At 39.3% G+C, this 15,591-nt stretch overlaps 1 protein-coding gene and 1 pseudogene across 3 annotated transcripts in view; one reads left to right on the plus strand and one right to left on the minus strand.

Annotated features, from left to right (window-relative positions):
- The window catches only part of LOC144638227 (zinc transporter 7-like), an 86,885-nt gene that overhangs the window by 2,926 nt on the left and 68,368 nt on the right, over positions 1 to 15,591 (plus strand). The window contains exons 6-13 of one of the 2 annotated variants that reach the window (XR_013567897.1): positions 536 to 649; positions 1,025 to 1,069; positions 1,500 to 1,577; positions 2,780 to 2,837; positions 4,174 to 4,264; positions 4,883 to 4,941; positions 5,398 to 5,488; positions 6,372 to 7,411. Coding sequence is in view for 1 of the 2 variants with exons in the window: in XM_078497436.1 (XP_078353562.1) it covers positions 536 to 649; positions 1,025 to 1,069; positions 1,500 to 1,577; positions 2,780 to 2,837; positions 4,174 to 4,264; positions 4,883 to 4,941; positions 5,398 to 5,488; positions 6,372 to 6,416 (581 nt within the window). In the remaining variant the exon portion in view is untranslated. Of the gene's footprint in view, positions 1 to 535; positions 650 to 1,024; positions 1,070 to 1,499; positions 1,578 to 2,779; positions 2,838 to 4,173; positions 4,265 to 4,882; positions 4,942 to 5,397; positions 5,489 to 6,371; positions 7,818 to 15,591 lie in introns of those variants that run through there. The other variant, XM_078497436.1, reaches the window with a different exon arrangement.
- Positions 9,070 to 13,944, minus strand: LOC144638700 (uncharacterized; annotated as a pseudogene). Its single transcript, XR_013567988.1, has 2 exons — positions 13,459 to 13,944; positions 9,070 to 10,535 (listed from the first exon to the last, which is right to left on the minus strand). The product of XR_013567988.1 is annotated as an uncharacterized LOC144638700 (transcript).

Raw genomic sequence — 15,591 nt, forward strand, 5'->3', positions numbered from 1 at the left:
TAGCAGACTTCCAGCCGTGATCCTGCCTGGGTGGAATTTCCCGCCACAGATCCCTGTTGCCGCCGGTCACTTGATTTTTTTCTGGACCATAAGTATGGGCCTAGGTATCTCATTGAATGTTTACCATATCTCACTGAATAGTAGTGAGGCACATCAAAGTCGGCATTTCTTAAAGAGTAACCTTTGTTTGCAGTAGTAAAAAGTTCAGCTATGTAATCAGGGGCGAGGCCATTTTAAACTTTGTGCATTAAAATCACAATGTATTGGAGCCACCTTTGATAGAGAGAGGGTAACTCTATGCAGCTTAGGAGATCTTTATAAGTGTCTGTTTTGTTGTTGATTTAGAAAATGATTCTTAAAGCGCATTCTTGGACCCATTCAAGCTTCCTTTTCTTGTAGAAATGCCATACAGTTTGAGTGACCTCCAAGTAGCCAATAAGAGTGCATGCTGTTGGGGAAAAATTCCAACTATATAACGGTATAACTTGAAACAACTTGATGTTTTAATCCTATTCCCATTGGTATTGATTGACAGGGCATGGACACTCACACGGTGGTCATGGGCATGGGCACAGCCACGGACACTCACATGACCATTCTCATGGACACACAAACATGAATGGTGGACATAACCATTCCCACGACTCAGGTGTGTGTCTGTAATAAGCTTAATTGCGACAACAATAATTAATTGTTGTGTCTCCTGCAGTTATCCGGGTGACACAGTGGCCTTAATTTATTGGTTAGCGCACCACTGGTTAGGGTCATTGCGTTAGGGCATACGTACGTACACAATGTGGGCAAAACACTTTACTTTTACAGCTGGCGCAGTCTCGTACCTTGTGTCTTTGATCCTTACTGCACAAGCTTGACAAACAAGCGACTCTCAAAAGTTCTGTTGCAGGATCGATTTTGATTAGTTTTGAAAACAATTAAAATGGCTTGAAGAAATACAGATTTTCCTTTAGTATCTACCATAACAACAAATAATTTTTTTCTCTTGGTGACATTGCATGGTGTTTAGGCAAGGAAGGAAAATTAGAAGTTTCCACAAGTAAAATAATGGAAGGTATGTTAACTCCATTTTCTTCAGTTTGTAGAAACTAACAAAACAAAATGAATAATTTCTTAATGTTAACAACACTGCCTTCTACCCAAACAGTATTAAATTTAATTAAAATCATGTCCCATGTCTAATGCTTTACATCACCCTGAGCATTTATTGTTATCAAGGTCATGAAGCTTACTTGTCTTAATGATCCCCAGAGCTATTACCTCCTGAGGCCTTTACGCCCCTGTTAGGTCAGCCATGCCACACAGATCTTAGGAGGGAAGTCTGACAGTTAGTCTCACTAACTTTATCTTGAACTGAACCCAGATTTTTCTTGCATACAGTTTATTATTGTACTTGTAATAATCTATGGGTTCTCTCAAACATCTCTCAGATTTTTTCTGTTACTCACTTCCCTAATGTTTTGTTGTTATTAATTTTCATGCAGGAGTTTTTCTTCACGTATTGGCAGACACATTAGGAAGTGTAGGAGTAATCATATCAGCAGGACTTATACAACAGTTTGGTAAGGTCCCTTTTTGTTGCAAACCAACTATTGTCTATTGTCTAACAAATGTGCAAGGCAGTGGGGCGTGTGAGGCAAGGCAGCAAGGCATGCCAGGCGAGGTAGCGAGGCTTGCGAAGCATGCAAGGCAGAAATCCCTACTCCAAATAAAAAGTCTAACCGCAAGCTACCTAAGCTAACTGTAGGCTAACCTGAGTGCTATTTAGGCTAACCAGAATGGATCGCATGCCTCGCTTCCTCACACTTTGTGACGACCCCTGTTGTGCTACATGTAGGGCTTCTGATATTAAATTTTTAGCCTGTTTGGTTAGTGGGGAATGGCACGAAGAATAGCAAGTGGCAGTGAAATGGCGAAAAAAAAAATAGGTGGACTAGGGAAAGGATGCTCCCTTCCACACCCCAGCCCCCTCCTTATTTTTTACTTGCCCTTTTCTTTTGGCGTTGTTCCCCACAAACCTAACTGCCTGGATAACATGTACGGTATGTGGGCACTTAGTTGATTATCAACTTGCTACCTTAATCCACCTTTTCCAAATTTGCTAAGGCTGCTTTTTTAGCTTATAAACTTCTAGTTGATACATAATTTATCTAAAATAAATAATTTACCAACTAAGTATTTCTCCCGGGGGGGGGGGGGGCACCCTGTATATTTTTGGGTGGGGGTGTGCCGCTGGGACTCTGAAACCCTTACCCTATACCAGACCATGTTCAGCTGATTTTTGCAACCCTATACTAGACTAGACACCGAAAATCCCTACCCTATCCCAGACTTGCATTTTTAGAACTTTATCACTATCAGTGTTTTAATGGAAAACCATCTGTCAACAACGATGCCAGGATGATTTTATTTACGTTTAGGAAAGCCTCTTTCTCTTCCGAGTTTTTTCCTATTCTGGACTTAATTCGTCACACCACCTATCAGTTTCCCGGCAAATACTACCCTTTTCTAGACCAAAACCTTCTGATTTCTATACCCTATCCCAGACTAAACTGCTTGAAAACCATACCCTTCACAGCGGCACATACCTATATAGCTCATATATGGGAGTGCCCCCCCCGGGGTATTTCTCTCTTTTAAAACTGGGCTTAGTTTTTGGCTTTGCAAGCCTTGGTAACTACTGGTACAATGCTTTGTATACTTGAATTTATATTTGAGAATTTTGTACCAAAAGTAATTTGCTGTTGTTTTGTCTTGTCAACAGGTTGGATGTTAGCTGATCCTGTTTGTTCAATATTTATTTCTGTTCTTATTTTCTTTAGGTAAGATGTTATTCGAAGAGCTCCCAGTTCAAATTATAGTGTATTTAAGGACGTTCGCGCTAATTGTTTATGCGCATCCTTACTGCGCACGTAATTCATGTCGCAACGTCACGCCACGTCATGCATGAGCGCGCGCGCTGAGAAAACTTTCCAAACACATATAGGGTTGGTAGCCGTTGCGTTAACTTCGCTTGCAGTTTCCTCTCTTAAACGGTCGGTGACCCCCACTTTTTTCAGGATATACCACCTTTATCGATAAATCTCTACTGATTGACAAAACTGAGCGAATTTCCAATGTTGGAACTTTGTTATTTTTTCATTTTCTCCCCTCGCGCGCGACAAATTAGTCACATTTTCCAGTCTCGAGTGTTCGCAAATCCAATTCTTTAAGGCAAGATTTTCCTTAAGGGACTTCAAAACTGAAATATATTTGTACAATAGACCCATGCCACTAAAATAAATTCAGACAAAGAAAGTTAGCCTACATCAATAAATTAAAAATATTTTGTCGCCCGAAGCCGCTGAGGTCATATCGAGTGTCGAAGTGAAATTTATCCAAATACGCGCCCTCTTTCGGTTATCGTATTTCGAAAACGAAGTCGGTGACCCCCACTTTTTTTACATTTCTGATAAAAGTAACTAATAAACTAGCTCTGGTGAAATTTTAAGAAAAATTGCAATGTTGGAAGATTTTCGCGCGAACGTCCTTAAAGGGAGCAATTGCACATTCAATCACTTTAACATGTATTCCAAGTGTTTAAGAGTTGTTGCATGGGTGTGTTAAATATTCAGACCTCAAAAACTAAAACCTCAGACAGCTCCCTCCCTGGTCCCCAGCCCCAAAGACTGGGGCTGGCGGTCCATCAAGCTGAAGATTGCTAAGCTTTTCCTAGTTTTCATAGCATTAATTTTAGCGACTAGGAGTATTTCCACTCAAAGTTGCCGATGCTAGACCATTGCAGGGTTAACCCCAACATTAAATTTGCTAGCACCCATTTATACACCTGGGTGGGGAGAGGCACTAAGAGTTAAGTGTCTTGCCCAAGAACACAATGCGATGACCCCACTCAGGGCTCAAGCCTTGACTGCTCAATCGGGAGTCCAGCATGCTAACCATTAGGCCACCACACCTAGCACGGCATGGCCTGAACTATAAATCTGGCATCTCTTTTTCCTTTTGTAATTTACAACTTTTTTGATACTGAGGTAAAATAATAGACAAATTTAGTTTTTCAAGCAATTAATTGTTCAGGTATTGGTTTGTTAATGTACGTATGCTTTTATGTACAGTAGAATAAGGAAAAACTCAACTTTTGCTTTTCGTTTGTCTCTGCAGTGTAATCCCACTTTTGAAAGATTCTGTTGGAATATTAATGCAGAGAATTCCAGTTGGCTTGGAAAAGAATGTACATATTGCTTATCAAAGGGTCAGTTGAGTTGAGATTGCATTTATTAAATTATTGAACTCTCAGCTTTAATTTTACCTGGGTAGTCTAACAAGTTGGCAACAAATGCTAAATTCTAGACTTTGTGAGGCAGCGAGATCAAACCTTTTTGCCCTTTTAAAATGAAAGACCTAGATCTACAGTCACTAACTGCCTAGCAACAATCAAGTTTCCAAAATGTAGAGAAAGAAGAGACCGTGACAACCAGGAAATTTGACTAAATTTTATTTTTCAAGACCCTTGTGTTTTGAAGGATCAATTTGCAACAACCCCTGATTTTTTTTTGATTTTTTTTTTCGCTGGGGAAGTGAGCAGTTGCCAAAAGAAATTCCTATGTAGAAACAGTGAAGACAAAATGGTGCATAATGAGCCAAAGGAAAAATGCCTCAAGGTGGAAAATTGCCAAAAGTAAAATGATTTGTAACACTTTCCTGGCCCCAAAAATTGTTAACCTCCTCCACCCCTTTCTGTAAAAAATTAAATAGTCCGTCCCTCAGTGCATTAACTTTGATGTTTCAGTTGGTCTCCTTATAAATGTGGAAAGTAAAGTTTAAAAAAGAAAACAAGGTTGACAAGTGTTTTGTTGTGTCATTTCCACAGGTAAATCAAATGGATGACGTGTTTAGTATTCAGGATCCTCATTTCTGGGCCCTCAGCAGGTAGATACATGTGTGTGTTTCTTTTAGGTATATTAGCGTGTAGTATCGCTCTACATTTTACGAGTGTTGCAGTATTATGATGAGTAAAAATGTACAGCGATACTGCACTGTCTAGAATTGTCTCAAAAGCAAGCAATGAAACGAAACTTCTTGAAACATTGGCATAAAAACAACAAAGTTTTTTTAATATCCGTTGCAGTGAAACCTTTACACACAAAGCTTTTAAGTAATGCGGATTCAGATTTTTAACGAAAATAGTAGCGAACGACGGATTTTGCCAAAAATAGCAGGGATAGACGGATTTCGCGTAACCCTGTTCACTCCTCTCTTGGAGGATCGTTACATTCGGGGGCCGTTAGCTTAGGAACTTTACGGTGTGTTACAAACCAGCCCCTCTTTGCCTGACACATGATGTTAGCGCCCTTTGCTTATTATACATATCTTCTGTTGTTATAGTAACGTGTGGATTGGAACGCTGCGTCTATTGGTTTCACCTACCGCGGACACACACAAAATTCTCAGCCAGACCCATCACATCTTCATGGAGGTAAGACGAAATTTATAATCTACAAAACACTTGTTAACACAGGCAACCCAACTCGTGACTTAAGATTCGATCCTGGGCCGCCTATACGTGAGATCACTCCTTGATATATAACTGAAAGGATGTTTTCATCGAGTGAACAATTTGGTTCATTATTACTTTGTTGGTGCTTTTTGTAACTTAGTAAACTGTTCTTTTGTGGTTTCCTTCGATTTTTTTAGTCAAAAAATAAGTGAGAATGTATCACTGCCTGAGTGTGTAGTGTTCAAGCTCGTTGCAAACCATTTGAGTTCTCGCGCTCTGATTAGTTGGGTCGTTCTACTCTAGATGCTGATTGGTTATATTTTTCACATGTGAAGATAGCTATACGCGAAGCTGATTAGGGGACGTATCGCTTTTCTCACATGTGAAGTATAGCAACTATAGAATTCTATTTGCAAGTTTTATTGCCCAATATTCTTGCTATATATATATAACAAAGTAGTTTATGTCGCTAACTAGCGTTTTCGTATATTTCCACTAAGCTAAACATTTACCGGGAGGCGCAGTGGCCTAATGGTTAGCGCGCTGGACTCTGGATCTAGCGGTCTGGGTTCGAGCCCTGGCCGGGGTCATTGTGTTGTGTTCTTGGGCAAGACACTTTACTCTCACAAAGCCTCTCTTCGCCCATGTGTATAAATGGGTACTGGCGAATTTAATGCTAGGGAGTAACTTTTGTTTTTTTTTCCTGCGATAGACTAGCATCCCATCCAGGGGGGAGTAGAAATACTCCAAGTCGCTTAATGCTACAGAAACCAGGATAAGCTCCGGCCTGATGGGCCACTAGGCTCGAATGCATATACCATCACTGATTTATTCTCACAATTGTCATCATTTCTTTTCGCAGCTTGGAGTGAAACAGCTCTATGTACAAATTGAACACTCTTACTGAAGACATCCCAAGACACGCCGGCTAAGATCAACGGAGGGAATTTCCAATCCGCTCGAGACTCTTGAAGATGAGCGGAGAAAATCAGTGCCAAAAAGACATTTTAAATCATCTCTTTGAACATTGAACTTGTTTATTTTTATAACAGATTTTAAATCTTGCGTCGCCCTGAAGTGGACATTTACCCAAGCCGCGAAACAGCACAGTTCGCAGACTTGGCTAACTTATTGTTTAATAAGTTCTCACTTTTTTTTTCAAGTTCGCTGTTTGTAATCCATCTTAATCTCCCTCAATTCTAGCCATCCTTGTTCATTTTTGTTTGTTATTGCCTCTTTGTTGTTTTTTCTTCCTTGGTAAGTTATTTTTTTGATGTTTCCATCGATCTATTTAAAGTCTTTTCTTGAGCTGCAAACGAGTTTACTTTGCCAATAAGAGCATGCGAGACATGCAAGTCATTAGACTGGTGTCCGTCGATACTATACTTATTTCCTGAGTGTTGATATAACATCGGTCAATTTATCAGAAAATTCCCAAAGCATTTTCGACGTTCTTTTACTAACGGGAGAGTACTGTAGATGGCCAACGCTATAACATATCCTCGCCAACCTTATGTGAATTCATCCCTCATGCAAACACCAGAACCTGCTTTTTAAATGTTTCTGCTTAGTCGTTTGAACGTTGTCTTTTGGAATTCTTAAACAAGTTATGAAAGTTATATTTTGTTGAAAAGCCATAATATAAGAGAAAAGATAGAATATGTCCTTTATTCTAAGCAAGAGAACAAATTTCAAAACCAAGGGGGGAGGGAGGGGATCGGCTTGGAAGAGATATACATGTAAGTCATGTAGGCTTTTGCATCCAAAGAAATGAAAAGTATCGAATTGAATTTAAGTTTTAAAACCAAGTTACTGTGTAAATAGAATAACTAGTCTCTTCCTTTCCTCCATATACTTGTTGTAAGTAAGTCGTGTGGCTCAATGCGAATTAGGAGGCTCGATGTAGTTTTTTAGCCGAAGGGTGGTTGTTTTGAAAATTAAAGTTATCTAGGAAGTCAATGTGTGATTTTTGCCAAATTACAAAAAAAATTCTAAAATTTCGTCATCAGTTAGTCAATCTACTAAACTTTAATATATCAAAAAATAAACACCAAATCAAGCTTGTTTGAGAACAAAAGAAAACGTCAATGGTTGCTATGGCAATTAAAATTTGGTCATATTTGATCATTATGGTGTATTCTGGAAAAAATTGAACATTGGTTTCCTAGATAATTTTAATTTTCAAAACAACCACCCTTTGACTTAAAAAAACTTCATGGAGCCTCCTTAATACAACAAAGCAAAGAAACGAATGTAGTCACTCTACTGTGACAAAAACTGGGACAATAAAAACTCTTTCAAACCTCAAGTGGCTATTGTTGTAATTTACAGTGGATTCCCGATGTCTCGGACCGCCAAGGGAAAGAAAATTGGTTTGAAAAATCGGGGGGTAAAATTGCCGTGTTCGACTGATTGAAGTAAATGCAAGGGAAACGACGTCACGATTCTCGAACAAAAGTTTTGTTCGAGGATCCGGAGGTTTTGAGAAATAAAGGGGTTCGAGAAATCGCGATTGTACTTTATTTGCTTGATTATAGTACCGCTCTCAAAAAGTTTCTTTTTTAATGAGGAGAGATTTCGAACAGCCAGGAGATGGGATAATTTTCTAGGTGTAATACCCGTGTAACGGAGCATAAGCAAACTTAATTAAAATTAGTGGACACTTGGCGTGTGTTAAATTGTAAATCCAAGAATCTGATTGGTCTAATCGACTTTGCGCTGATAAAACACGATCGCGAGCTGCTCGATACGCCGGCGATATACGAAATTGAAAAGGAAAGTTATATTTTTCTTTTATTTAAAAAAAACCTGAAATTGTAGGTTTTGGATCGCAATCCTTCAAGATTGTCTACTGAAACAAGTGAGCTACTTGTCAACTTTTTGTCAACGATAGAAAACTCGGGCTCGTCTAGCCCCGTTGCAGAAGTCTTTTTGTTAATTATAATACAGATTGGATAGTACGCGCATTCTGATTGGCTTAAAAAGGTGTTTTATTTGTATAGCCAGCAACCGCGAAGGACCTTGGGAACCGTGCTTTATTGTTTTATTGCGCAAAGAAACATACATAATGACCTCCATATGGCGCGAATAAAAGCACGGATGCTTGTCTACGGACATTATCTGTTCCGAAAAACGAATGGTTTGAAGCGCCAGACCGAGGAAAACTGTAAGTTTCGAGGGACGGGTAATTTCCAAGGGCAAATATCCGTGCAGATTTTTGAAGCCAAATAGAGGCTATCTGTTTGTGTTTATTATCCTTTAAATATTTCCACTAATGCTTCTTTATTTGTCCACTGTTTAAGTACTTGAGTTCTGTACAGTTTCTGTTGGTGTTCAAAATTCTTGGTTGTCCGTTCAAACCATCCAGTTCTTATCAGTTTAATTTATTTGGGACGAAAAAAATTCCTTGGAAAATCTCTACAATTTTGGCTGCATCGCATGATATATCAAGCCTATCGCTCGCAAGAAAAGAATTTGATGGATAGGCCTTATCGCGGTTTTCGACGCCTTCTTGAAGAGTAGGCAAAGCGGGTAGAAATTACAGTGTTTGTATCGGAATCCGACGGCAAATATCTTTTACAAAAATTAAATTCTGGACAACTTATGAATTGTAAAGTTAAAATACTAGGAAAAAGTTTTTATTCGCCGATTTTGAAGGATGTAGCTGTATTGCTCGTGCTTCTTACATTTGTGCTCTTAAACGACTGTCACGTTATTGTGACAGTATGTTACAAAGCTTTGCACGCCCTTTACGACACACAGCGCCCAAGGAATACGTATTTAAGTGGTAATACACGCTTTGGCTCCTCATAAATATTATTATATACAAATAGTTGTTTATATAAAATCTAATTATACCTAATATAGAGTATATGGAGTATTTTACTTATGAGTATGAAGTCTATGAAAACAATACCCAAAACTGTTACGTGTTCGATAGCTATTAAAATATCTGGAACTATGTATTAAAACTTGTCATTTATTGGATATAAAATTCTGGTGTGCTTGAGGGTGACTGTGGTTGTGCAGTAGGTGTGTTGGGATCCCTGTTACGCCTCCTCTTTCTACTCGGGAAACGTTCTTCAAAATTGGATCCTGAATGAGTTGACTGCCCATCAAGACTCACATAGGCATGATCGCTGCCATTGTGTGGCACTAGTGCTCTGGAATCCTTCAGCATTTGTTTCATCTCCTCGTAATGTTTATTCTGTTCCGCCATAATACCTCTTATTTCCATCTTTACTTCTTGTCTGAGCTCTTCAATTCTTTTTTCTTGTTTAGCAATCATTGTCTCAGTCCTTCGTTGCCATTCCTTCTCTTTAGCCAGTTCTTTTAAAATTTGCTTGTGTTTTGAATCGTCCTTATCGTTAATCGTCTGAACAGCCTTTCCTCTGCTATCATCACCCTGACTTTTGTTAGCGTCTCTAAACTCTAGTTCGCTGTAAAGGCGTTCTTTAAGATCTCGCCCTAGACTCTTAACAAACTGCGCTCGGTCTTGTGCCTTCTTAACTCGGTCCAGCGCCTCGCGGATGGTTTCTTGCGACTGTTTCAGGCTCTCTTCGTATTGAATTTCTGCTACTTTGCGTATCAAAATGTCCGTACTCTCGCGTAATTTTTGCGGGAGCGTGTTTTGTAAATCTAAGGCTCCCCAATTCAAGTGATTCTCTGAAGGAGAGCCTCTCGCTAACGCAGGAAGGTGTAAATTTGCTCGATTTCTATCAGTTCGCGAGCTATCGTAATCTGGATTTGCATCGCGAACCATTTGAACCACATCATGGAGACTGGTACCAGCTGGATTGGCCTCTCTTTCATGTTGAACTCGCTGTGCGGCCATCTTGAATCTGCCGACAGGGCTTGGCTCGTCCGTGATAGCGGTCACGTGACAGCTGGTCATGTGACAGTTGTAAGTTGTGCATGACGTGTTGTTGCGATGTGATTGTTTTGGTAGCTTTACGCCATTGTGATTTTGCGGTGTGGTCGTCTGACGCAACCTCCTGCGGCTCGTCAATCCTCTGCGCTCTGTCAGCTGCAAAGATGTAATAAATTTAGAATTATTTTTGAATCAGAATCAGTCTGGCCCAAAGCACTAGAAGTTCAGTCACACTGCATTTGCTCTCCTTCTTACAAGAACGTCTATTTTTGACTTAGAGCTTCCCGTTCGAAATTTTTAGACGATTTGAGCCTGGAAGTGTTCTAAAGCTGCGTTATTCTGCTCCTGGGAGCAGAATAACCCGCTGCCCTTCGTTTTTCTACTCCTGCGAGCAGAATAGCCGTGGAACGGAAATCCAAGTATTCCGGAATGAGAAGAGCAGCCAAACAAACGCTAACTCGCATTATTCCAATTATTTATATTGCGGATTGATCCCAAACGAACACATGCACCCTTAATTATATCCGACTTGCTTTGAGTAGCAGCTCTCCCAAGGTCTTTCATGAATGGCTCGCCAGCCTTCGAGAGAACAATACAACAAACAACAGGAACAATGCCCCTAGGCCTACCCTCAACACAATAGCAACTGCTACACTAGAGGACCAGTAGAAATACAAGCTTTCGAGAGCCGCTACACTACTGCAAACCATTCGAGAGAACAATGGAACAAACAACAGGCTAGAACAATGCCCTTAGCCCCCAAAAAATAGAACTGTAGCACTAGAGGACCAGTAGAATTTATATTACAAGCTTACAAGAGCTGCTACACTACTGCAAACCATTCGAGAGGACACTGGAACAAACAACAGGCTAGAACAATGCCCCTAGGCCTAGCCCCAAAACAGTAGCAATTGCTACACTAGAGGACCAGTAGAATTGCAAGCTTTCGAGAGCCGCTACACTACTGCAAACCATTCGAGAGAACAATAAAACAATCAACAGGCTCGAACAATGCTCCTAGCCCCCAAAACAATAGCAACTGCTACACTCGAGGAGCAGTAGAATTTATATTACAAGCTAACGAGAGCTGCTACACTACTGTCCAACTTTGTGAACAATGCGGTACATTTCAACTCGCTCTTAGCGGACAACACTATAAGGCGGACACCTCTCTAAGATGGGCATGGGTTGGCTGGCTGGTTCTGAACGATTTTCACTTGTTTGTCTTTCACTAAACTCTCTTTAAGATAGACACATCTCTAAGACAGACAGCTTGAGTTGCTCCCGAGGGTGTAGGCCTTGGAGAGAGTTCGCCTTATTGCGATAAATCACTTCGAGACGCATTCAAGTCGTGCAAATCGCTATCAGCAACAAATGGAAAACATTAAAATTCTTAGCCAAGGGTTCGTTTTAAGAATATCTGTTCTTAAAATTTTGACCTTTTACAGTCTCGAAATTCTTATAACAAAAGAAGGTTCTTAACACATATTAAAAAAAAAACAGTTGTTTTTTTTCAGTTTCTTTAAGTGGTTTTAACGAGTCAGGTAATACTTTTAGAGCGTTTTTTCTATTTTGGACAATCCACCAAGAAATCACTAGGAAGTACTTCTAATGACTAATGGTTTGATTAGTTGACAGTTGATGTTGTTTTTCTCGTTGAGAAATCTAACTAATCACAATCATTTACACTCCTCGCGGGAGAGCTCAGGTGTCCGATTTTCCAAATTATAAAGTTCTAGCTTAACTGCTTTTCTTTACGAAGAACGAGTTTTTGTTGACTTGAACTTTGCTATTTTTCCGGCGTTCTAACAAATTTGTGTCATCTCTTCGCAGCGACGAATCTCCTATTAAAGCCAGTGCTTTCTCAGACTTTTTTGATCTCTCAAAAATCCTATAATTGTGCTTAATTTAAGGGACCATGTCACTAGGATTTTGAGGTTTTTGTTCCAATTTTTTTAATTTTTTGGGTTACCTAAATAATTTTTTTTTATTTAAAGGAAAAATAATTTTTTTGGGCCTTTTTTTTGTTGCAAAAAAATATAAATTTTTTTTTAAATGTAAAACCCAAAACCTAAACCCAAAAGCAAATTGGGAAAGAAGCACGCTTATCGACAATTCATATCACAGATTTTGTCATGTGTGATTATGAATTTTTATAATCTCTCTTCGGCAAAAGTTGTTTATAACTGCCCGCACGCTATTCGTCTGCCGTTGAAATCAGCTGCCTGCCGTTACGAAAGTTCAGTTGGAATTTTTCTAACGCTGAAATTGCTAGTAATCAATATTATTGTCCATTGTAAAAATGATCCTGACTTTTAGGCTTACAATATGGCCAATATAGGCCACATTTTGACTATAAGTTGTCTTTCATCAGTTTCATGCTATCACCTTTGTTACGGCGCCATTAATTAATCAATGTCGGCATGAAGAATTTCAGTTAAAGAACTAATATGCATATTAATTTTGATACTACGACTCATAAATTCCCTTCTCTTCACTTCAAGCTTTCATTACATGTTTCTTGCAGACAGCCTTTATAAAGCCATTTTTAGACAAAATCAATGCGAGAAGTTCGAGCGACTTTTAGCGTTTTTTCACGGTTTTTTGGTATGGAAAGACACAAAGAATTAACGTTTGAGCGTGGTATATTCTAAATAATGTCTACGGTGAGACACTTTATTTGTATTCTTCATCAAAATAATGCACGAAATTTATTACGGGCACGAAAACTTAAAGAGGAAAGCTTTTGCAATGGTAGAACGCCAGGGCAGTTATATACCCTGTTGACTCTGTTCGTAGCCTGTGGTTGCCGAAAGTGACTTGAAATAACAATATTATGTTAAAACTACCTTGAAAGTTACAATTGCTACTAGTCGCGATGTTAACAAAAAATTATACATGCTATAATCAGCGATACATAGCTGGCAAGCTGTGTCAACGATTGGTTTGCATTATTGGACACTTTCTACGTGCACGGCTTTACATGATCTATTGCATAGTCGAGCCATAAGTTGAAGTAGATTTAAACCTATCCTGCGCTATTTTCTAGCTTTCTATCGGTCTAGATAAGCTCATTTACCTGCTAGCAGCGTGTACTTTCGTTTCTCTAAAGGCGTCCAGTTTTTTTCATATGCAATCCATTGTCGTTGAAGATGACTTGAGCAACCAGTGCATACAGCAACTCGACCACCGGAGAACAAATGCGCTTTGAGACCAGTTTTCTGTTGTTCCAGTATTGGAAAGAAAGGCCCGTGCTTTCTCGCCTGGTAATACAATCGCCTCACAGGGCCTGGACTAGGTTCGTCGCAGGCCGCGCACGCAGGAGTTCGAGCAGACATGTTTTTCTCACTTTTCTCAAGCCATTAAATCGAAATAAACGCCGAACGAGCCGCAAAATAATCACTCAAGGAAAAAAGAAACAGTCTCGAAATGTAAACCACGAGTCGTACGAACGAAGAGCTGAATCTCGTTTCGTTCCCACAACAACGAGCCAAACAGTGCTGTGCTGAATAGAGACCTGCCGTGGTTTTTATCAATAATTAATAACCATGCGAGATGACTTGAAAAAAGCTAACTCATATCTGCAGCTGAAAGGACACTTTGCATAGTCACTTTGACAACGATTGTTTTTTTATTAAACGAACAGTTTTTTGTGTCAACTGCAGACTGAACAAACGAAGACATAAATTACACCACGGAGAAATTAATATGATTATTTTAATTTATTCCGGTTTTTGAAAGTGTGAATTTTTTTATAGAGAAATTACGGAGTGAACAAAATAAAAATGAAGAACTATTTATTCCAGTTTTAAAAGGTGTGAATTTTTTATTGAGAAATTACGGAGTGAACGAAATAAAAATGAAAAATCTATTAAGCAATACAGCGATCGGTTAGTGGATTAAATATATTTTTTAAAAATTCTGGAGGTGAATTATTTTTCTCTGAATGTTATGTATACCATTGGTGTTTTGAGAACGTTTGTAAATAACAAATAAAGGTCAACACCTGTCGAGAAAACATTCACTAAACAGAATCCGTAAATGGCGGTGCGCCTGAAAAATTTGCGTGAACTAAGTCCTTGAGTCCAAACGAAATGAGAAGTTTTCTTTTAAACTCTCCGTGGCCTTGTTTTTATTGGATGAATGTGTTAAAATTCTATTTGGATCACTGTTGAGGACCTCCCGCTTTAATTTTCAACCAAAGGTTTTAATTAGCGTCAACTTTACAAGAGAATACTAAATGATTTGTTTTGTTTTGTTTTTTTGTCGTTCAGTTTTTTTTTTTAATTTTCCACATCTCTAAGTATAGCACAAAGCACTGAATTACGTCATTTGTCTCGCATATGAAACGTTTAGAGCACATTTTACAAGTTCGACTTTCGCAGTCGATCTCAATATTTTCCGATGTTAATAACACTTGTCTCTTTTGTTTGCTACAACCTCAGAGTTTGGTGTTTTTCGATGTTAGTCAACAGTTATTTTGTGGTTTCTTTCACTGACCTGATTTAAAGGTAATTTTGTACATTACAGAACATTTTTTCAAAATTGTGCCATAACTCCTTTAATTTCGTTTTGAAAAACGTCTTTAAACAACATTAAAATAAAAGAACCTGGGGTATTTTAAAACATTTATTTATTGATTAAAACTAAGTTGATGGCCTTTCGATCTGCCAAGGGCAGAAGCAACTTAGTCTTGGAATTTTGGGTATTAATTAGTTCTGTCATTTTAGGTAACATAAGGTCAGGTATGGAGTAACAACGCAAAATTATTCAGGTTCTCTTCAGAATAAGTTTTCTTATGTTTAAACATATTTGCCTTGTTTAAACAAAAGGCGCCCGGCAGGCTGACACAAAAGGCCTGAAATTCACTAACAGCCACCCTCCCTCCCCTTGAGAGCCCCCCTGGCTAGACCAGCGGGCTAGGTGGAGTGCCTAGTCACCCCTGATGACAGCCAAGCTGCCACAGGGCTGCAGCCAGCTGCAAAACACAAGACAATCATCATTAAAATACCATGACATTGCTCTGACTGGCAAAGTCTGGTGAAAATGACACAAAACTTGATCATGCCCACCCCCTAGCAAGCCAGCAATTCAATGCCTGACCCTGGGCTCCCTAGGGCTGCTTGGTCTACGACTCAGCTACCCGGCACAACCTTCCATGACGAAGCCCCCCCTCAACTTTCGCGCGCGGGACTGGCTTGAAGGCCGACGT

Source organism: Oculina patagonica, chromosome 14 (assembly GCF_052425735.1).
Source record: "Oculina patagonica isolate OP01 chromosome 14, crgOcupat, whole genome shotgun sequence".
In the NCBI taxonomy this organism is placed as follows: domain Eukaryota; kingdom Metazoa; phylum Cnidaria; class Anthozoa; order Scleractinia; family Oculinidae; genus Oculina; species Oculina patagonica.